Here is a 23,958-nt window from a genome sequence, read left to right as displayed (position 1 = left end):
TGAATCCTGTATGCTGAAAAGTTGTAAAAGCACCCAGCTACATACATGCAACATATGTTTATGTTTCCCAAAAAATCCATGCATTCCCTTTTCATGTTGCATGTATATAGCTGCGTGGATTTTTTGAGGAAACATAAACATATGTTGCATGTATGTAGCTGCGTACTTTAAAGAGACACTGAAGCGAAAAAAAAATATGATATAGTGAATTGGTTGTGTACTATGAATAATTACTAGAAGATTAGCAGCAAAGAAAATATTCTCATACTTTTATTTTCAGGTATATAGTGTTTTTTCTAACATTGCATCTTCTATAATATGTGCAGATTACACAACACTCAGAATTCAAAATGAGTCTTTCAGAGCAGTCTGTGAAGTAATGAACTCTCCTCTGGCAGAGGAAAAGTAAATAGTCCAGGAACAGTTGAGATAATAAAAGTCAGATAACAGCCATCTCCAGGACTAAAGGTGGCCATACACTGGCCCGATTCGCTGACGTTTCGACAGCAGATTCAATCCTGGGATCGAATCTGCTGCCAATCGTTCGCGGTAAACGCACCCGCCGATCCGATTTCCTCCCGAAATCGGATCGGTCCGTTGATCGCGCCGTGCGGGAAATTACCCTCGATCGCCCGCGGGTAGGGAGCGCGTTGCTAGCGGCGGCTGATCCGATCAGGTATACATTACCTGATGCTGGCTCCCGGGCATCTTCTCCGCGCTGCACGGCTCTGTTCCGGCTCCATCCCGACGCTTCCTGTGTCACTCCGTGACCAGGAAGTTCAAATAGAGGGCGCTCTATTTGAACTTCCTGGTCACGGAGTGACACAGGAAGTGCCGGAATGGAGCCGGAACAGAGCCGTGCAGCGCGGAGAAGATGCCCGGGAGCCAGCATCAGGTAATGTATACGGGGGGGGGGGGATGGCAGGCGGCAGGAGTAGCTCAACAGATTGTGATCGGTTTGCAGTAAAGGCAGCCATACGATCCCTCTCTGATCAGATTCGATCAGATAGGGATCTGTCAGCTGGTCGATCTAATGGCAAATCGACCAGTGTATGGCTACCTTAACTTAGTCGGAGAGCTTAATGGCTTGTTTGCATAGAGATAACAACTGGAGTTTCTCAACTCTTCCTGTACTGGAAACAATTAGACTGATGTATCTGATCTTAATGTTTTATTTCTTAGCTGTGCTACACATACAAATCATAATATCATCATTTTTTTTTCGCTTCAGTGTCTCTTTAACAACTTTTCAGCATACAGAATTCGGGTCTGATGAAGGCGGAATAGCCGAAAGCTTACTCTCATTTAGTTAGCCAATAAAAAGTGATTTCATAGTTCCACATCTGGAGCAAGTAACCAATGAGGTCAGAGGGGAATCAGATTCTACATACTGAATCTGGTCAGAATCCAAAGACTCCAAAGTGTGAGAGGCAAAGGATCAGTACATCAAGCAGGCGAATAAAAAATACCTTCCTTTCTTTCTCATTTTGTTCTCACTAATTGATTGAAAATATATCCTATGTAATAAAACCTAAGTGTCCCTGCATCATCCTGTCCCTGTGTCTGTGCGTTTGCGCTACTGCGCATGTGCAGCACGGACAGCCGTTGGGGACAGGAGGACGGGGCCAGGGAGCCGGGCAGGGGTGTGTGGGTGGTTGGACGGGTGCATGCATGGTGGGCAGGTCCGAGTGCGGCGGACACGTGCGCGCGCAGCTGGGGGTTGCGCTCGCATGCGCACTGACACGCGGTGGTGGCGGCGGTGTGACAGAGACCTAGAGCCTGTGTATATATATATATATATATATATATATATATATATATATATTTATTCTCTCTTTCTTTTTTCATGGTATCCCTGTTTGCATTTGTGGATGCCCTAATTTTTCCCACACCTCAAAAATATACTAATACGTTTATTGGCTTTCACAAAGGCTAGTGCTGAAGTTTTGTAGGTAAATTAGCTGGGACTCCCCAGAGAGACATACGTTGGCTATACAGTGTTAGATTGTGATTGATTAAGTAATCAATGGATATCTCTAAGATATTAATCAGATTACACTAGATAAAGGATCCTGTATATCTACACCACTGCTAGTTTTGTGTTGCTAGGTGAAGTACAAGGCTGTGTAGCTATTCATGTCGCTCTACTGAGCCCCGAACCCTGTCCCTCCCCCACAGTACATAAAAGAACAACCTTTCTTGATCAATACTGGATTAATAAACTCAAAATCGAGTGCCTTTGTTTTTTATAGCGTTTTGTGGATATGGGACCATTTGCAAATCACTTTTTCTCCTGAGTTTTCTCCAATGTGATATTTTGAAACTAGTCTATAAAATGCCTTTTAAACCTCCAGTAATGCTAGGTACACAAGTTACGTTTTTTTGCTCAATAGATGCGTTCGATTGATAATTTCCGTCATGCCCGATATTACTTTTGATCATTTTACGCCTCGATTTCTCATAGAAGTGAATGGAAATTGATAAGAGAATCAAGCGGGAAATCGAGCAGAAAAACGAATCGAAAACGATCGAACGGCAGATTCGACCGTAAAAATGTAACGTGTGTACCTAGCATAAGCAAGAGAAATACTTAAAATCATTTTGATAGTACTTTATCACTTACTTTTTGGCACTTTTTTAATTGCAAAGTGCTGAAAAGTCATTTTAAATAGAAGTTGAAACATTTAAATTATCTCCTAGGAGACAACTAAGGAGAAAAAATTTATTGCATATGGGCCATGATGTTTTTATTGAATCTAACATTTAATCTTCTAAAACAATTAGTATAAGGATACAATTTGCAGCAAATGTTGTCACTGTTTGGTGGTAAATGTGTCAGAACTGTATAAATGCATAATATAGTACAAGGTAAGTGTGCAAAAGGGTAGATGAAATAGTGATGTAAAAGGTTTTCCCAAAGTTCCATTTTAAAGTGACATGTTTATTAAATTGTGACACATCCAACCAGATTCATTTGTACTTAACTTGTTTGTTAAATTTAAAATTCAATTTTTAGTTAAATATTCATTTCACCCACATATTTTGTTTTGTTAAATTATTTAATTTCTTGACAACGTTCTTTGCAATTCTTCAAATCATAAATGAATACAAGTAAATTACATCTAGAATAATTGGCCCATATGCAATATATTTTTTCGCCTGCATTTTCTCCTAGGAGATCATTTAGATTTTTCTCTTTAAACTGAACTTTCAGCATTTTACAACTGAAAAGGGACCCAAAAGTTGGTGAAAAAGTACTATCAAATTTATTTTGATTATTTTCTTGCTTGTTGGTGGCTTCAACTGCATTTTATGGTAAGCTATGAAAATATCCCCTAGGAGAAAAAGTGAATTACATAATGGCCCATTCTCTCTCTCTGGGATAGCGCACACCAAAATCGCAATAGCAATCGTTAGCTAGTGATTTGCGATTTTGTGAAGTGATTTTCAGAGGGATTTTTGAATGAATGAATGAATATTTTTGCTCATACATTCAAGATGAATCGCTCCAAGAAATTTTACATGCAGCAAACGCTAAATCACACAGCTGCTGTTGGAAAACCCTCATAGGGTAACATTAGCCAATCACTTCTCAAAGCGCTGGCGATTTGAAAAGCGCTTAGAAGCGCTCTTGATGTGCACCAGCCCTCTCACACTCACTCTTCCTGCATGCTGAAGACAGTTTTCAGTGTGAAACAGGCTGATTTAGTAGCTACTCGCTTCAAAGAAACACAAAAATTATTTTCTTAAAAATCATTTATTTAAATCTTATTTCATCAAACATTTTTCTGTCTTAACCAAATAAAGTAATAAATATTTTAGCATTTTCTTTGTTTTATACAAAAATAAACAGGTGACCAGACTTTTTTTTTGTGGGTCAGGCAGTGTTCAGAAAAATTGTAGAGAGGCAAGGCAGGCAGTGAGCAGGGGCAAAGAGGCAGTGAGCGAAGGCAAAGCAGGCAGTGATACAGAAAAGTGTGAAATTAGACAAGTGCCCTTCAGCCCACTTAGACAGCAGTCAGCAGAGCTCTGTAGTTCTTGTAGTTCTACATGCTAGTTGTAATGCTCAGTAACTTGTGTGTTATCAGGGGGAAAACTGCAATTTACAACATTACCACTATGATCTGCAATGTATCATTTTTCATGTTTACAAGAATATGTTCCATTTTTATCACCCTATTTACAAAATAAATGTACAATAGAAACGTTATTTTTCTTTTCTTTTTACTTTTGGGCAACGGCTTGACTCAAACCACCATGAACAATTTTCAAGAGAAAAAATATAAAAGTATAGGGTGATTTACTAAAAACATTTTCCCTCCTTGATATATTTCCCCCCCCAAAAAATTCAAAGAATTCAAAATATTTCTCTTTTTTTCCTCCCCATTCACACCAATTAAGATACAATGAAAAATATAGGTATTTCGCCAAGCAAAAATTGTGCAGATGCCCTTAATAATACATACTTTAGTAAATCACCCTTTATGGTGTGTTATTAATCAACCACAAAAAAGTACCATGAAAGATGTTAAATAGAATATAGATATATATTTATATATTTACAAAGTTTTTTTTTGTTTTAAAGAGACAAAAATGATCTGCTGTGTGCTAAGAATTTTTAAAAATCACTCTAAAAAAAAAAAAAAAAAGTTGGTAAGTTACAGTAAAACAATTGGAAGGGGTTGGTGTATAGTGGCAGAGGAGGGGAGGAGGGGAGAAATTTGCGAACATCGCAGTTTGGGGAACAGTTTTTGGCCATGGAGATTCAAACTCTGGGTGGTCCCCATGAATGGTCAATCTTTTTTTTTTTTTACAGCACTGAATCCTTGATCCCCTTTGCAGACTCCATTTTTGAAGGGCCCCTTTGATGTTTCTCTTATTTTATTTCACAAGCTGCTAGATAAAAATAGTGTGTGTAGCCCTCCCAGCTGCCTCTGTGCACCTCTCTATTGCAAGCCCAGTAGGCATTGTTCCCATTTGGTCATTGTCTCCATTGCCTGCAATCAGGATCTCATCGGGGGGCATCTATTAAACTGATGACAGAGACAGCCAGGGCAAAATGATGCTGAGACCGGATTGAAACTACATCTTGCAACAGCAAAGCATGCAGGGGGACAAACATGAAAAAAAAAATTGCAATCAAAAACAAAAATAGGAATTTTTGTAAACGCTGCAAGGAAGCAGATTATGTAGGTGTTCTTTTTACAGATGCACAGTGAAGATCTGAGATCTGGCAGAATTTAGCGTTAGTTTCAGTTGCTCTATTCATCAAAATCTAGTGACAGATGTAAAGGACAGCCATATCAAGGCTGTCACAAATTTCCTACAACCAACTCGGAGGCTGGGGCTTGCGGCAGTTGATGCAGCTTAAGCTTGATGCAACTCTATTGTTAACTATGCCTCATAACCCATAAAGAACCGTTAAACAGAAATTAGTATCTGTAATGAGAAAAAAAAGGGGGGGGGGGGGGGGACACAAAACCGGCCTGTGCTGTTTTTATTGAGTTCAGTTAATTTATATATAGCATTGATTTTAAATATTGATTCCAAACAGTTTTGTAGCTTGGAATTTTGGAGACATAAAACAGTAACCAGGTGGCCTCCACAAAATCCCCATGGACTTGGACCCATCTGCAATGTACCCGCCATAAAATTGTGCCATAATAATATATGTGTGTGTGTATCTATAAGCTTTACAAAGTTAAGCTAGAAGCAAGAATGCTTCTATTCTCTTAGAACAGCCATGGATTTCTCCCCAATATTGATAAAAACGTGAACCTCTCTGCCAGCATTGAAGCGAACAATCTGAACCCAAACTGGCTTTCTTTCTAGGTCTTTCCCTGTCCTTTACCACTTCTTTATCTGTCCTAAATGTGGTTCCGATACATGGGGTCTATCCTGGTTTACAACTGATTTTCTGGCCTGCTACAGCAATCCTCTATTCAGCAGTTTAGTCCCATGAGTTCGTTGGAAGCTCTGAAGAGTACCTGTCTAGGAAAAGTCATTTGGCATCGGTGCTGAGCCTCGATAAGCTGGCACCGCTGACATGGTGATGAGCTGCAGAGGGCATCTGACACATGCTGCAGGGACAAGGCATGCCGCTCCAGTGTGGGAAACCCCCTCCTAGAGCACTGGGGCTGGGGGACTTGAGGAGCCCGTGATGGGAGGATGGAGGGGCAGGAGGAGGTGGTGGGGGTGGTGGAGCTGCCCTTACAGCAGCAGAGAGGCTAGAGGTGGTGAGAGAGGCAGCAGTGGATGGTAGTAGTGGATGATGAACAGGATGAGCAACTGGGTGACCAGTTAAGGGAGAGCCATGGCCCATTCCCCCACAGGCTGAGGGGTGGTAGGCAGCGGCAGCAGCGGCTGCGGCGGCTGCTGCGTGGTGATGATGCCCTCCATAGATCTCGCTGACTAGCCTCTTCATCTCCTCCAAGGAGTTGGTCAACATCAAGATATAGTTTCGGGCTAGCAGTAGAGTAGCGATCTTGGATAATTTGCGAACCGATGGTCCATGGGCATAGGGCATGACCTCCCTGAGGCCATCCATGGCGATGTTCAGATCATGCATCCTCTTCCTTTCCCGACTGTTGATTTTCAGCCTCAGTGACTGGAGTTCATTCTCATTCATCTGCTTCTTGTCCTTCTTTGCAGCCACAGCAGCAGCTGCGGCCGCTGCTGCCTTGAAGGCGCCTAGCTTGTCCCCTGCGGCCGCTGCCATAGCCATGGCGTTCCGCAGTTCGGCACTCAGCTCTGCAGGGGAGTCACTCATGGTGGAAGAGGACACTGCCGCAGAGAAGCCACCTCCTTTCCGCGAGTGCAAGAAGAGATCGTCCACCTCTGGGGAAGAGGCCCGGCTGGAGCCCAGGCTGGCATCCGAATCCATGCGGAATCTGAGGGTTACCTGGCGGGCAGAAGGGACACAGTTATACGGGAACAATGAGGAGGTGGAATACAAGATCTACACTGCTTCTAAGTAGGCAATGTACATACTACACATATATGCAATTTACATGGAAAGTTAAATGATTTATCTTATCTACAAATGTTTCTGTCTGGCTACCTGTTCTCTTTGTAATTATATGGATAGAAATAGTGTTACTTAATGTATTTCATTCATTATTACCTTCTCATCTTTCATATCATCTGTACCTTATTTTAGAACTCTGGCGGTAACCACTTCTGTTTGGTCACACCGGAAAATACAGGTAAGTCCTGGTTAACGAATGAGATAGGGACTGCAGGTTCGTTCTTAACCTAAATCTGTGTCCATAAGTGGAAACACTGCGCCATCTCTCTCCCCATCTCATCTCTGTGTCACCTCTGTTCCCCTGTGCCTTCAGTGTCTCCCACTGTCCCCCAACTATGTCACCCACTGTCCCCCTGTGTCCTCAGTGTACTGCAGCAAAATGCCTTTTTTTCATTGACAAGTTTTAGATTGATTTTCTCAAAAACTACAAGGTATTTTTGAAAAAAAAAAAAAAAAAATGTTTCCACAGAAACCAATTTCACATTTTTAGGCTGCTTGTATCATCTGGTCGTTCGTAAGTGGGATGTTTGTAAGTCTGTGACTACCTGCATGTGCCCACCATAACTTTCTTGTTACATAATATAATAGTAAATCTTCTTTACTTTATGCTGTATTTAATGCCTGTTGAAAGTACTATTACTTAGCATTTTTAAATAATAATCCAGCATGGCAGCTTCTATTTAGTCAGTGCCACATCTTACTTATAAAAAAAGTGTATTTCTAGAGTATAGTGGCTATATTATCTTACTGCTTAATTTGTACAACCTTATGTAATACATTTATTGGTCTGAACCTTGCATTATAATAAAGTGTGATAACTTTTGTATTACAGTCTGAAAGACTTGCATAGGCACTGTATTATATTATTATACAAAGTAAACCTATATGTCTATATTCAGTAGTGAATCTACAACTGTCTGCTCAGTATTGGCTCGTCTGTATTATAATGTGTAGCAGTGACAGGCGGCTGGATACAACCTTATTGTTCATGTGCGTAATAACTATGAATTTAAATGTAACCCCTCATTATTCAATAGCCAATCATCTCCAAATCTACAGCATGCGTTCTCTGTGACGTTTGCCACATTTATCATTATCGGTTGGTTATTCCAAAAATTAGAATGAAAAAAGTTCTAATAGTAACAATAGTTGTATAGCTACAATGTAAGTGACCGCAGTTATATATTATACTTAATGTGGATGAAAACAACAATAGCAAAATAATAATAATAATAATGATAATAGTTGTAAAAATTATATTAACTTATACTTAATGTGGATGAAAACAACAATAGCAAAATAATAATAATATTAGTAGTAGTAGTAAAAATGATATTAACTCTAACATTTCCAGTAAAACCCTCCTGAACGTTCAGTAGAATAGAATCCTCCTGGCAGCTTTACTAAACTTTAGATAAAAAATGTTAAAACTTTATTTGAATGTCAGAATGAGACACGACACAAAACTGTGTACAGAATTTACACCCCAAAATCAGACTGACATCATCTTTTTATCTATATCCACATTATCTATCTATCTATCTATCTATCTATCTATCTATCTATCTATCTATCTATCTATCTATCTATCTATCTATCCATCTACTAATTATCTGTCTACCGTATCTCTCTCTATGTTACAACTATAATCTAATTATCTATCTATCTATCTATCTATCTATCTATCTATCTATCTATCTATCTACCTACCTATCTGCGTTGTAATAAGTAAATGCATATATAGGTAGTGTTACTATATGTCTTTCATTCCTTTTCCTTACTCTTTAATCTTCCATGAACGTATGTTGTTTTTTGTTTCAATCCAAATAACTATGTAACTACCTTACATTACACTTTTGGTACCCAAAGCTGTCTGGTAACACCAGCGAATATGTGTCCATCATTACCTTTTCGTCATACAATAAATGAAAATGTAAAACAATATGCTGCATTTAGTGCCTTTTGAAATGATTGCTTTTTTTTATAGCACTATTAAATAACAGCTTTTATTTAGCTAGTCCTATATTTCATTAAAAGAAAAAGTTATTTCCAGAGTTTAGCATCTGTATTACCTTCCTCCTTGCCTTGTATAACATTATATTATACATTTAATGGTGTATATCTTCCATTATAAAGTTTGTTACATACAACATCATAGCTTCCCTATTATAGCCACTGCATTATATTATGATAGACAGTTATTCTATTATATTGATATTCTGTAGTGACTATGGCTGACTGACCAGTATTTGTTCTTTATAATAATGTGTGCCGGTGACAGGCGACTGGATACAACTCTACCATTCACGTCGTAAATAGCTAGGAATTTACATGAAACCTTTCATTATTCAATAGCCAAGCAATCATCTCCAATGCTAACGCATGCGTTCTCTGTGACGTCCTGCACATTGATCATTATCAGGTGGATATTATCCCAGAAATGAAAATAACAGCAATGGATAGTAATGGTCATTGGTGACATAAGTCGCATGGTTACAACAGTTATATAGTATAATAAGTAAATATGAAAACATCAACAGTAACTACAGAATGGCATCATAACGAAAGTTTAGATAAAAAATCTGACTATTGCAAAAGTTATGTAAGAAAAGTATTTTGACTGTCAGAATAAGACACAATAATATTATCCTTCCAACTCTCTCCCTCTATCTGTCTACCTGGAGATTCCTTTCTCTCTCTCGCTCTATTACTAATTACTTACCTATCCATTCCTCATCCACTGATCCCTTAATCCCCTCATCCCTCCTAAGTTTGCAACTGAGGGTCCAAGCCTTGATTAACCTTCTCCTGCTTCTCCCCCCCCCCCACCCCATCCTCTGCAGTGCACTGTGGGACAGGGTGGACCTGGGGACAGTGCTGCCACTTACTTGTCTGTTGGAAGAGGTGGCCAGCTCGGTGGTTTGCGCAGCAGCAGTACTTCCACAATATCTCTCCTCTCTTCTGTTGACACAGTGATTAGCAGCACCTTCCCTGTGAGCTCTGCCTTTATACTGAGACTAGGGAGAACAATGTCATTGTCCGGGATGGGGGGCGCTGGCAGCCAATCAGGGAGAGGAGGGAGTGTGACATCACCAGGCTGAATGAGAGGCAACATCCAGGCTGCTCTTCCAGCTTTGTGCCAGGGCAGCAGCCAATGACAGCTGGGGGGAGACAGAGGACCTCGCAGCCCCTCTGCACAACAATAACTGTTTTTTTGAAAAGCAACATTGCAGCAAGGCAGAAAGTACTCCACTGGGTCCATCCCTGCGAGAGCTTAATGGATTGTGCAAACATCAGGCTATCTGTGCCCCAGAGCAAACACTCAGGGGCACAATGCGCCCTTACTCCGCCACTTAACTCCAGGGCCAGTACAGGACTGCCAGAGAGACAACTGTGCTCACCATTCCTGTCCAGCTCGGGCAATGTGCCCCCTGGCAGGACACCATCATCATATGGGATGAGAATATCAAGGGCCACAGCAGCCACCCACCCACTTCTGGAGACAGAAGACTGTACATAGGATGACAGTTATTCCTTCAAAATAAACATCTACAAATAAATGAATAAGAAAACAAGAAAAAAGTGATTTTTGTAAAAAATTTTAATGATTTTTTTAAATTTGAATTTGAATGATACAGAAGGAAAATACATACATGAATAAATAAATAAATGAAGGCAGTAAATAATAATTATAATGATAATTACAAGTATTATTAAGTTTATTATCATTTAATATCGCAATGAAATAATAATAATAATATTAACAACAACAATAATAATAATAATAACCATATTATTATTATTATTATTATTATTATTATTATTATTATTATTATTATTATTATTATTATTATTATTATTATTATTGTTGTTGTTTGGTAAGTATTATGTTTATTATAATTTCATATATCAACAAAATAATAATAATAATTATAATAATAGTGATTATTATTATTTTTATTTTATTTTATTTTGTTGAGATATTAAATAATAATGATGATAATAGCAATACAAGTAATAATACAAATAAAATAATAGTAATACTATTTGTAATCATATTTTTTTATATCCCATTGAGATAGTGGAGAATAATAATTATAATTGTTATTATAATTTACTTTTTTCCTAGATTATGTTAAAAACTATGATGTGCTTGTGTTAAAACAATCATTTTATGTTCTATTCTCATTAATATAGGAAGGCATGTAGCCAGTAGTTTGAGGGCCCTTGTACATATACCGCATTACGTCGCCGTGCGGTACGCTCCCCCATCGCAAGGGCAATAAAAGATCTTACAATCAGGCCATGTTAAATCACTAATATTGAAAGCTGCAATCTTATTTATTTATTCTTATAGATATTATTCTATATGTTTATTTGACTGTGCACTGCTGAGCCAGATAAAACTGAGCATTCAGCAGGCAGATAATAACAGCTATCATGAGAAATTATTGAGCAATGTAAGTAGGGATTAATTGTATTTAAAAGTGAATTAAAGAAATATAGGAGGATAGCATAGATCAGGAAGGATTAGGAAAACTGATTAGCAAATTCTGAGTTAATTATATAGTTATTAGGAGATGGGATTGTATCACTTCTTGATTGGGATGAAGCTGGAAAAGACACAGATGTGCGTGCGCACACACACACACACACACACACACACACACACACACACACACACACACACTCACACACACACGCACTGACACACACACACACACACTCACACACACATGCACTGACACACACACTCACACACACATGCACTGACACACATACACACACGCACTGACACACACACACACTCACACACACACACACACATGCACTGACACACACACACACTCACACACACACACACACACACACACACACACTCACACACACACGCACTGACACACACACACACACACTCACACACACATGCACTGACACACACACTCACACACACATGCACTGACACACATACACACACGCACTGACACACACACACTCACACACACACATGCACTGACACACACACACACTCACACACACATGCACTGACACACACACTCACACACACATGCACTGACACACACACACACACTCACATACACATGGACTGACACACACTCGCATGCACTGATACAAACACACACAGTCTGGCACACACACACTGGCACACACAAATACACACGTACTGACAAACACACACGCACACACATGCACTGACACACAAACACACGCATGCACTGACACACACACACTCACACATGCACTGACACACACACACACTGACACACACACACACACACACACACACATGCACTGACACACAAACACACGCATGCACTGACACACACACACTCACACATGCACTGACACACACACACACTGACACACACACACACCCACACAGTCTGGTACACACACAGTCTGGTACACACACAGACACACACACACTGACACACACACTGGCACACACAAATACACACGCACTGACAAACACACAGGCGCACACACTGACACACACAAACAATGACGCATCTTACATTTACTGATAATAGCATAACATTTTCAATAACTTTTTACAAAATTATTTATTACCTCATTAATATTTTCATTATTACCTTAATCATGGTCATTAGTATTACTGTGAGTATAATTCTAATTGTATTTAAAACAACAAAGTTACATAGTTACATAGTTATTTTGGTTAAAAAAAGACATACGTCCATCGCGTTCAACCAGTATAAAGTACAACACCAGCCTGCTCCCTCACATATCCCTGTTGATCCAGAGGAAGGCGAAAAAACCCTTACAAGGCATGGTCCAATTAGCCCCTAAAGGGAAAAATTCCTTCCCGACTCCAGATGGCAATCAGATAAAATCCCTGGATCAACATCATTAGGCATTACCTAGTAATTGTAGCCATGGATGTCTTTCAACACAAGGAAAGCATCTAAGCCCCCTTTAAATGCAGGTATAGAGTTTGCCATAACGACTTCCTGTGGCAATGCATTCCACATCTTAATCACTCTTACTGTAAAGAACCCTTTCCTAAATGAATGGCTAAAACGTTTTTCCTCCATGCGCAGATCATGTCCTCTAGTCCTTTGAGAATGCCTAGAGACAAAAAGCTCATCCGCCAAGCTATTATATTGCCCTCTGATGTATTTATACATGTTAATTAGATCCCCTCTAAGGCGTCTTTTCTCTAGACTAAATAAACCCAGTTTATATAACCTTTCTTGATAAGCGAGACCTTCCATCCCACATATCAATTTTGTTGCTCGTCTCTGCACCTGCTCTAAAACTGCAATATCTTTTTTGTAATGTGGTGCCCAGAACTGAATTCCATATTGCAGATGTGGCCTTACTAGAGAGTTAAACAGGGGCAATATTATGCTAGCATCTCGAGTTTTTATTTCCCTTTTAATGCATCCCAAAATTTTGTTAGCTTTATCTGCAGCTGCTTGGCATTGAGTACGATTATTTAACTTGTTGTCAATGAGTACTCCTAAGTCCTTCTCCAAGTTTGATGTCCCCAACTGTATCCCATTTATTTTGTATGGTGCTAGACCATTAGTACGTCCAAAATGCAAGACTTTACATTTGTCAACATTGAATTTCATCTGCCATGTATGTGCCCATATAGCCATCCTATCCAGATCCTGTTGCAATATGACACTATCTTCCTGAGAGTTGATGATTCTGCACAATTTTGTATCATCTGCAAAAATAGCAACATTGCTCACTACTGCATCTACTAGGTCATTAATAAATAAAAAGTCTCGGTCTATCTATAAAAACAGAACTAGTAATATTAATTTTTATTATTACTTATATTGTTTATGAAGTAGAATGGGAAGTACAATCACACAGGGGTTGATTCACAAAGGTTACTTATTTTTCTCCTTAACTGTAAGGAGTGCTAATGCATGAGATAAACAAATTAGGAGAGATAATTTGTGAGATAAATAGATAAGGAGAGCTAAATCATGAGTTATGTCAAATAAGGAGAGCTAAACCATGATTTAAGTTAGATAAGGAGAGCTAAACCATGATTTAAAGGGAACCTTAACTGAGAGGGGTATGGATTTTTCCTTTTAAACAATACCAGTTGCCTGGCAGCCCTGCTGATCTAATTCACCAAAGTAGTGGCTGAATCACACACCTGAAACAAGCATGCAGCTAATCCAGTCTGACTTCAGTCAGAGCACCTGATCTGCATGCTTGTTGAGGGGGTGTGGCTAAAAGTATTAGAGACACTGGATCAGCAGGAGAGTCAGGCAACTGGTATTATTTTAAGAGGAAAAATCCATATCCTTCTCAGTTTAGGTTTCCTTTATGTTAGATAAGGAGAGCTAAACCATGATATAAGTTAGATAAGGAGAGCTAAACCATGATTTAAGTTAGAAAAGGAGAGGTAAATCACGAGTTAAGATAGATAAGGAGAGTTAAACCATGAGTTAAGTTAGATAAGGAGAGGAGAATCATGAGTTAAGTCATTATATCCCGACTGGACTACTGCAATGCTCTACACTGGCCTTCCAAAAAAGGACTTGTACCGGCCTTCCAAAAAAGGACTTGTACCGCCTAGAGTTGATACAGAATACTGCTGCCAGACTGTTAACCAACCAACCCCGTCACTGCCACATAACGCCAGTCCTGCACTCCCTTCACTGGCTACCTAACATTTAAACACTAATTAATCTGGTCCCTGGATACATGAAAAAAATGTTACAGCTGCGTAGCAATCCCTGCAATCTCAGATCCACAGGTTCTAATAATCTAGTCATACCCAGAGTCCACTTGGAAACTTTTGGTCCCAGAGCCTTCTGTCATGCTGCTCCTATGTTTTGGAACTCTTTACCTCAGCAGACCAGGACAGCTCCATCCCTGTATGTGTTTAAATCCAGACCGAAAACCCACCTGTTCAGTTTGGCTTTTGCAGAAACATAACTTTTGTTGTGTGAATACTTCATCCTATTACCAACTACTGAATCTGAGAGAACCTAAGCGCTTTGAGTCCTATGGGAGAAAAGCGCTATAGAAATGTTATTGTATTGTATTATTGTATTGTATTGTATAAATTGTGGTTAATAAATAAGGTGAGATAATTTAACAGAAAAGCTTTGTGAATCTGGCCCAGTATGCTGTATTATATTATTCTGCGGCCATATGCTCTACTGCCTCCCATCAGGCATTTAATATGTCTAGGATATTATTAGTGATAAGTGGAAATAGTCAGACTTATGATGGTCCAGTTGCTGCTATATGTGTCACTAATCACCTCATCTGGGTGGAAGTGTTAGGCACTGTGATCCCTGAATCCACTGACACTGTTGTGGTGATCACTGGGGCTACCAACACTGTGCTGCTGATCACTGGGGCTACCAACACTGTGATGTTGATCACTGGGGCTATCAACACTGTGCTGGTGATCACTGGGGCTACCAACACTGCGCTGCTGATCACTGGGGCTACCAATACTGTGCTGCTAATCACTGGGGCTATCAACACTGTGCTGGTGATCACTGGGGCTACCAACACTGTGCTGCTAATCACTGGGGCTATCAACACTGTGCTGGTGATCACTGGGGCTACCAACACTGTGCTGCTGATCACTGGGGCTAGCAACACTGTGCTGGTGATCACTGGGGCTAACAACACTATGCTGGTGATCACTGGGGCTACCAACACTGTGCTGGTGATCACTGGGGCTAACAACACTGTGCTGGTGATCACTGGGGCTAACAACACTGTGCTGCTGATCACTGGGGCTAACAACACTGTACTGCTGATCACTGGGGCTACCAACACTGTGCTGCTTATCACTGGGGCTACCAACACTGTGCTGCTGATCACTGGGGCTAACAACACTGTGCTGCTGATCACTGGGGCTAGCAACACTGTGCTGCTGATCACTGGGGCTAGCAACACTGTGCTGCTGATCACTGGGGCTAACAACACTGTGCTGCTGATCACTGGGGCTACCAACACTGTGCTGCTGATCACTGGGACTACCAACACTATGCTGGTGATCACTGGGGCTACCAACACTGTGCTGGTGATCACTGGGGCTAACAACACTGTGCTGCTGATCACTGGGGCTACCAACACTGTGATGTTGATCACTGGGGCTATCAACACTGTGCTGGTGATCACTGGGGCTACCAACACTGCGCTGCTGATCACTGGGGCTACCAACACTGTGCTGCTGATCACTGGGGCTACCAATACTGTGCTGCTAATCACTGGAGCTATCAACACTGTGCTGGTGATCACTGGGGCTACCAACACTGTGCTGCTAATCACTGGGGCTATCAACACTGTGCTGGTGATCACTGGGGCTACCAACACTGTGCTGCTGATCACTGGGGCTAGCAACACTGTGCTGGTGATCACTGGGGCTAACAACACTATGCTGGTGATCACCCGGGCTACCAACACTGTGCTGGTGATCACTGGGGCTAACAACACTGTGCTGGTGATCACTGGGGCTAACAACACTGTGCTGCTGATCACTGGGGCTAACAACACTGTACTGCTGATCACTGGGGCTACCAACACTGTGCTGCTTATCACTGGGGCTACCAACACTGTGCTGCTGATCACTGGGGCTAACAACACTGTGCTGCTGATCACTGGGGCTAGCAACACTGTGCTGCTGATCACTGGGGCTAGCAACACTGTGCTGCTGATCACTGGGGCTAACAACACTGTGCTGCTGATCACTGGGGCTACCAACACTGTGCTGCTGATCACTGGGACTACCAACACTATGCTGGTGATCACTGGGGCTACCAACACTGTGCTGGTGATCACTGGGGCTAACAATACTGTGCTGCTGATCACTGGGGCTAGCAACACTGTGCTGCTGATCACTGGGGCTACCAATACTGTGCTGCTAATCACTGGGGCTATCAACACTGTGCTGGTGATCACTGGGGCTACCAACACTGTGCTGCTAATCACTGGGGCTATCAACACTGTGCTGGTGATCACTGGGGCTACCAACACTGTGCTGCTGATCACTGGGGCTAGCAACACTGTGCTGGTGATCACTGGGGCTAACAACACTATGCTGGTGATCACTGGGGCTACCAACACTGTGCTGGTGATCACTGGGGCTAACAACACTGTGCTGGTGATCACTGGGGCTAACAACACTGTGCTGCTGATCACTGGGGCTAACAACACTGTACTGCTGATCACTGGGGCTACCAACACTGTGCTGCTTATCACTGGGGCTACCAACACTGTGCTGCTGATCACTGGGGCTAACAACACTGTGCTGCTGATCACTGGGGCTAGCAACACTGTGCTGCTGATCACTGGGGCTAGCAACACTGTGCTGGTGATCACTGGGGCTAACAACACTGTGCTGCTGATCACTGGGGCTACCAACACTGTGCTGCTGATCACTGGGACTACCAACACTATGCTGGTGATCACTGGGGCTACCAACACTGTGCTAGTGATCACTGGGGCTAACAACACTGTGCTGCTGATCACTGGGGCTAGCAACACTGTGCTGCTGATCACTGGGGCTACCAATACTGTGCTGCTGATCACTGGGGCTAGCAACACTGTGCTGCTGATCACTGGGGCTAGCAACACTGAGCTGCTGATCACTGGGGCTAGCAACACTGTGCTGCTGATCACTGGGGCTAGCAACACTGTGCTGCTGATTACTGGGGCTAGCAACACTGTGCTGCTGATCACTGGGGCTAGCAACACTGTGCTGCTGATCACTGGGGCTAACAACACTGTGCTGCTGGTCACTGGGGCTAGCAACACTGTGCTGCTGATCACTGGGGCTAGCAACACTGTGCTGCTGATCACTGGGGCTAACAACACTGTGCTGCTGATCACTGGGGATACCAACACTGTGCTGCTGATCACTGAGGCTAGCAACACTGTGCTGCTGATCACTGGGGCTAGCAACACTGTGCTGCTGATCACTGGGGCTAACAACACTGTGCTGCTGATCATTGGGGCTACCAACACTGTGCTGCTGATCACTGGGGCTAGCAACACTGTGCTGCTGATCACTGGGGATACCAACACTGTGCTGCTGATCACTGGGGCTAGCAACACTGTGCTGCTGATCACTGGGGCTAGCAACACTGTGCTGCTGATCACTGGGGCTAACAACACTGTGCTGCTGATCATTGGGGCTACCAACACTGTGCTGCTGATCACTGGGGCTAGCAACACTGTGCTGCTGATCACTGGGGCTAGCAACACTGTGCTGCTGATCACTGGGGCTAGCAACACTGTGATGCTGATCACTGGGGCTAACAACACTGTGCTGCTGATCATTGGGGCTAGCAACACTGTGCTGGTGCTCACTGAAGCCACCAACACTATGCTGGTGATCACTGGGGCTACCAACACTGTGCTGGAGCTGGAGATCACTGGGGCCAGGGACACTATCCCAATTATTTCTGCAGCTACAGTCACTGCTGGTGATCACAGTGACTATTAACACTGTGCTGATGATCATGAAGGCCAGTGACGCTCTCCCAATGATTTCTGCAGCTACTGTGACTGTGTGGGTGATCACTATGACTGAGGATGCTGACACTGTGCTGGTAATCACTGAGGCCAGTGTCCCTGTCCCAGTGATTTCTGCAGTTATAGTCGCTATGCTAGTGATCACTGTGACCATTGACACTGTGCCAGTGATCGCTGATCACTGTGGCCATGGACAATGTGCTGGTGAAAATTGTGGTTACTTACACTGCACTGCTGACTACTGGGGCCACTGACTCTGTGCAGTGCAAATGGTGGATAACACTACAGAAGTTATCACACGTTAACATGTAAAGATGTGCAAATTGCTTGATAGCATAACAATATCATTCCAAGGCAGAGCATTTTAGGACTTGTAGTCCTACCCCAGGATTATTTTATCACAGGCCTGCTGTGTGGTGTTGTCATCAGAAAAGTCCAGGGTGGTCAGTGCAGGCTCCCAGTCCTTGTCTGCTGGTATCTGTAGTGGCTGGAGCCTTACATCCCCCTTTCCTTCAGTCATTCCTCTTTCCTTTCTCCCTGCTTCCTTCCATTTCTTGATCTTTCCTTCCTTGATTCTTTTCCTCATACCCCCTTCCTTATCCCCCCCCCCCCCCCCATTCTTTTTCCTTTCTTCCTTCCTCCCTTGGGGCTTGATTCACTAAGACAAATATAGCATGCATTATCCAAGCTAACACGCCTTATCAGATATAACACGCCTTATCAGAGTATCATAGCAAACGCTACGAACTTATGCCTGCTAATTGGCAATGACGAGAGCTCCACTGAGCCCCTGTGGGTTCGTAGCGCTCGCCATGTTACTCTGATAAGGCGAGTTACTTTGATAAGGCGTATTATCTCTGATAAGGCATGCTATTTGGCTTAGTGAATTAGGCCCATGGTCTCATTCGCTGCACTCCTTGTCCCCTTCCTTTATCCCTCCCTCCCTTCCTCCTTCTTTCTTTCTTTCTTCCTTCCTCCCACTCCTTCCTCCCCACAATCCACCCATCCCTCTTCCTTTATTCCTTCCTTCATTCCTTCCTCCCGCTAATTTCTTCTACATTTCTTTCTTACGTCTTTCCTTCCTTCCTTCCTATATCCCCTTTTCTTACTCCCTGTCCTTTTTTATTCCTTCCTCCTCCCTTCTTCTAACTCCCTGCCTCCTTCCCTCCCTACTTTTATTCTTTCTATCTTCCCTCCTTTTCAATCCCTGCCTTCTAACTCATTCTCTCTCTCTCTCTCTCTCTCTCTCTCTCTCTCTCTCTCTCTCTCTCTCTCTCTCTCTCTCTCTCTCTCTCTCTCTCTCTCTCTCTCTCTCTCTCTCTCTCTCTCTCTCTCTCTCTCTCTCTCTCTCTCTCTCTCCCTCCCTCCTTCCTTCCTTCCTTCCTTCCTTCCTTCACTCCCTCCTTCCTTCACTCCCTCTCTGATTCCTTATTTCTTTCTTTATTCCCCTTTGCTCCTACCCTTTATCACTCCTTCTATCCTCTATCCCTCCCTCCCTCCCTCCTTCTTTCTTTCTTTCCTTCTTCCCTCTCACTCCCACCCCTCCTCACTTTTTCCTCCCTCTATCCATCCCTTGGACCTCCTTTCTTGACTTTTACGGATGCCTATTCAGATTCTGCGGAACTGAAATTTAGAAATCAGCATTTCTGATCGGAACTTGGAAAACAGAGCTTGGAAATTGGATTTCTGCGTAAATCGGATTTACAGCCATTTCATAATTTTAGCCTTATGACTGAACTCGGAGGCACTGGACTAGTCAGAGATTGCAGAATTTTCACGGCAAAAGTTGGATTACTGCAGTAATTTTAAACCAATCACAAGACTCGGATACTGCTGAGTATTCATGATTCTTGTGATTTTGTAAAATTCCTGTGGCATCCTGATAACCACGGTAAAATTCTGCATTCTCCGATTGGTCCAATGCTTCCAAGTCAACTATGAAGTATTTAGCCAATCAGACAATGCAAAAAAAAACCAAAAAACAATAATCGACAATCGGCATTAGTGGTAATCGGATTTTCTGCAGAATTGGCATTTCCGACTATTTCTATTGCTTTTTATTTCTCACTCCCACCCTCCTGCTCTCCCTCCTTCCTGCTTTCTTTCTTTCCTTCTTCCCTCTCTCTCACTAAATCACCAAATGTGATTCTGATGCGATTTTGCTGAGAAGTCCTTTATGCTGTGTTTTTTTTCTCCTTGTGTTCCTCACATCCAGTGAACATCGCAGATGGGAATCGCATTGAGATTTGCAGTGTAAGCCTCAGAGATGCTGAATAGTGGACAGAAGCGGACACAAGCCTGTTTTGGGGTTGAACATTGGGAAGGAGAAAATGGTTGCTTAAAGTGAACCTCCGGACTAAAAATCTACTCAGCAGAACTGAAAAGGCTTGGTGTTTCTTTAACAGTTTCAAAGCATCAGAACTTTGTTTTTCTTACCAAAGCATAATTTTTAACTGCATTTTTAGCTAAGCTCCACCCATAAAAGAAAACTGCCCGGGCTTTTTTTCCCTGATGCTGTGCAAAGCATGATGGGATTTCCTATGTTGTTATTCACGTTGCCTAGCAACTGGGAGGGGTGATCAGCACACAGGACAGTTGGAACTGTGTCTCATGCTCCCTGTCGCCTCCTTTCAACCAAAATAATGGCTGCCCCCATGAAATCACAAACATTTGCCTGTTCTTTTAGCAGAGAAAGTTACACATGGCCGGGCCTGTCGGCAAAAAACGAAACTAGCTTGCAGCGGGGGACCAGAGGATTAGTGAGTGGCTGCGAGGGCACAGGACTGCTGCAGGGAGCTGGTAGAAGCCCCAGGTGAGTAAAACTCTTTTTTTTTCTGGCTTAAGTGTCTCTTTAAGAGGATCTCTCGCAAAAATCTTAAAATTTAAAGCACATATAAATAAGAAGTACGTTTCTTCCAGAATACAACGAGCCATAAGAATCCAGTAAAGACTCCCTGTTTTAAAAGGAGGCTCTGGATGGAAATATAGAAAACCTCCCTGAGTAGTGACAGAACCAATGATCCTGGCTTGAATTGAGCACCACCTTGTGGCGGAAAAGGAGAAATCGAATGAAAGCGTATTATTCTAGGGTTTTGAACCCACTTTGGTTTTTACCTGTTGCCATGTTGTGGAGTGACTTCTAGATAGACAGCTGTCGATTTAAAGGAGGTTGTAACACCAAAAAATAAAAAATTAGCGAAAAATAGTTAGTGATCCAAATATATATGTAACCCCACTTTTTTTTCCTAAAATATTTTTCTAAAATATCCCTATGTGTCCCCCAATATTTTTTTTCCTTTTTACCTGGTCTGGGTGCCTTTTCCTATCTTTCAGGAACTGTCCAGTGCAGGCGGGATTGTGGGAAGGATTTTTTTCTTCAGCTACAGTATCAAGCTTATGTAAGCATGCTAATCACAGAAAGCTTACTACAGATAAGATAAAGACACTATGGCCAGAAGAAGGTAATTAAAAAGAAGAGGAACCGAGAGCCCAATATGGTGTAGTAAGTCAAGGCAAAAATGGTATAATGGAAAGGAGTAAAAAGTGTATACTCACAAACCCGGGTTACCTCCAGGCAACCACTAAACAAGCAGGTGGGGAGTTTGACCTGTCCCCACTCAGGATTAAGAAGTCGCTCTCTGTAGACGTGAAGAAACAAGGGGTATCCCCCTCCACCAAGGGTGGATATATGATACAGTATGAGCTGAACAGAGGCGCCAAAAGGATAAGAACAGTAATTAAAATGTTTAAAAAAGTTGCTAAGGGGGCAGTGGTGGACTTTTAAGCAGACACAAAAAAACTGTGTAATATAACAAGGAAAAATTTATTGGTACACTCCAGGGTTATTATACAACGCGTTTCGCAGGCATTAGCCCGCTTCTTCAGGCAGTAGAGGTAGGAGTACACTATTGGGGGAAAAAAAGGCACGTATTGGTATGTGATCAGACAATCATGCTTGAAAATTAATTGAATAATTTCTTTGTTCTAAAGTATGCATTTTAAGCTGAGGACGCTGAGGGGGTCGTTAATACTAAGGGGGTGGGGGGGGTGGGGAGGGGGGGGGGGGTTTGCCAGGGAAGATATCGGTTTGATTGGCCAGAGGGGAATAGGTGTATGTTTGAGCTGCGAGGGGATTATTTCCCTAGAAAGTGGGCAAATTTAATTCGGAAGGGCAGGGGGGGGGGGGAGGGGCTAGATAGGTTAGTGTGGGAGATCATGGAGTAATGTTATACAAGGATTGGGCTAAAAGTAATTATGCTGCGTGCATATAGATAATCAGGAACACACAGTTGTCAGGAACACACCTGGCGCCTTTGTGCCTAGGTGTTGTTCTCTGGCTGTTTAAATAGAGACTGAGAGACCCCTGGTTGGTTGTGTGCTGGGCGGGTAATAGTGATCACGCATGCGGTGCATGTGTCCATTAGTCCGCGTCATCGCGAAGCGCCGAAGCGTGGTCATGGCGACGCGTGTGGGGCAGGGTCAAGTGTTCTATTGCGGATCAACTTCCGCATTGGCTGGTTGTTGGACATTGGCGTCGTGGGACGGGGGAAAAAAAGCAGGCGGGGGGAATCGGGCCATAGCTAGGGGCCTATGTTATTTGTTAAATCATCATATATAGATACGTAGTAGAATTGGACAACATAAAAGAAATCTACAAAAAAAAAATCCACTTCACAGTGTATCAAAACACTTCGGCACCCACCATCACAGCGACCCCTCCATGTTCCGCATCACGCTCATTGAATCGATCTCACAACAACAACATGACACCTTTGAAAAATTGAGGGCGAGGGAGATGTTTTGGATACAAATATTAAAGACCCTCACGCCAGAGGGCCTTAATGAACAGTTAGAAAAAATCCACTGAAGAATCTCCGATTATTTTTATTCCCAATGGTCGCCTCTTTTATCATCCTTGTTGTACTTTTAACCCTTTTTTTATTTCTGCCCTCAAGTTTTCTTTTACCAATGCACTGTTTTTTCATCTCCAGATACGAGTTTTTATTGCTGTACAACACAAGGTCACCAGCACACAACCAACCAGGGGCCTCTCAGTCTCTATTTAAACAGCCAGAGAACAACACCTAGGCACAAAGGCGCCAGGTGTGTTCCTGACAACTTGCTGGTAAGTCGCTCACTTTTCAACTTCCAACCTAACCTTACACTTGCCACATAGGGGAAAACTAATCCATTACATTGGTTTCACTATTGATTGTTTATATTCATTATCACCCTTATTGTTGTTTTTTATTTTTATCTATATACACGCAGCATAATTACTTTTAGCCCAATCCTTGTATAACATTACTCCATGATCTCCCACACTAACCTATCTAGCCCCTCCCCCCCTCCCCTTCCGAATTAAATTTGCCCACTTTCTAGGGAAATAATCCCCTCGCAGCTCAAACATACACCTATTC

General features: G+C 42.4%; 2 protein-coding genes across 2 annotated transcripts; one reads left to right on the top strand and one right to left on the bottom strand.

Moving 5' to 3' along the window:
* Positions 1-4,639: 4,639 nt before the first annotated feature.
* Positions 4,640-9,988, bottom strand: OLIG2 (oligodendrocyte transcription factor 2). Its single transcript, XM_068266085.1, has 2 exons — positions 9,916-9,988; positions 4,640-6,901 (listed from the first exon to the last, which is right to left on the bottom strand). The coding sequence occupies exon 2, from the start codon at positions 6,881-6,883 to the stop codon at positions 6,002-6,004; it is 882 nt and encodes a 293-aa protein (XP_068122186.1). The 5' UTR covers positions 6,884-6,901; positions 9,916-9,988; the 3' UTR covers positions 4,640-6,001.
* A 5,434-nt stretch (positions 9,989-15,422) lies between these two features.
* Positions 15,423-18,509, top strand: LOC137545254 (mucin-22-like). The gene has a single exon (XM_068266372.1). It carries the CDS (start codon positions 15,423-15,425, stop codon positions 18,507-18,509), a length of 3,087 nt encoding a protein of 1,028 aa, XP_068122473.1.
* The last annotated feature ends 5,449 nt before the right edge of the window (positions 18,510-23,958 follow it).

Source organism: Hyperolius riggenbachi, chromosome 2, assembly GCF_040937935.1.
Source record: "Hyperolius riggenbachi isolate aHypRig1 chromosome 2, aHypRig1.pri, whole genome shotgun sequence".
NCBI lineage: Eukaryota > Metazoa > Chordata > Amphibia > Anura > Hyperoliidae > Hyperolius > Hyperolius riggenbachi.
The sequence above is the reverse complement of the archived record's forward strand: the minus strand, read 5'-3'. Positions and strand labels throughout refer to the sequence as shown.

Bases quoted from the DNA above. Each gene is read 5' to 3' on its own strand.
- OLIG2 (XM_068266085.1), bottom strand. From the start codon at position 6,883: ATGGATTCGGATGCCAGCCTGGGCTCCAGCCGGGCCTCTTCCCCAGAG.
- LOC137545254 (XM_068266372.1), top strand. From the start codon at position 15,423: ATGTTGATCACTGGGGCTATCAACACTGTGCTGGTGATCACTGGGGCT.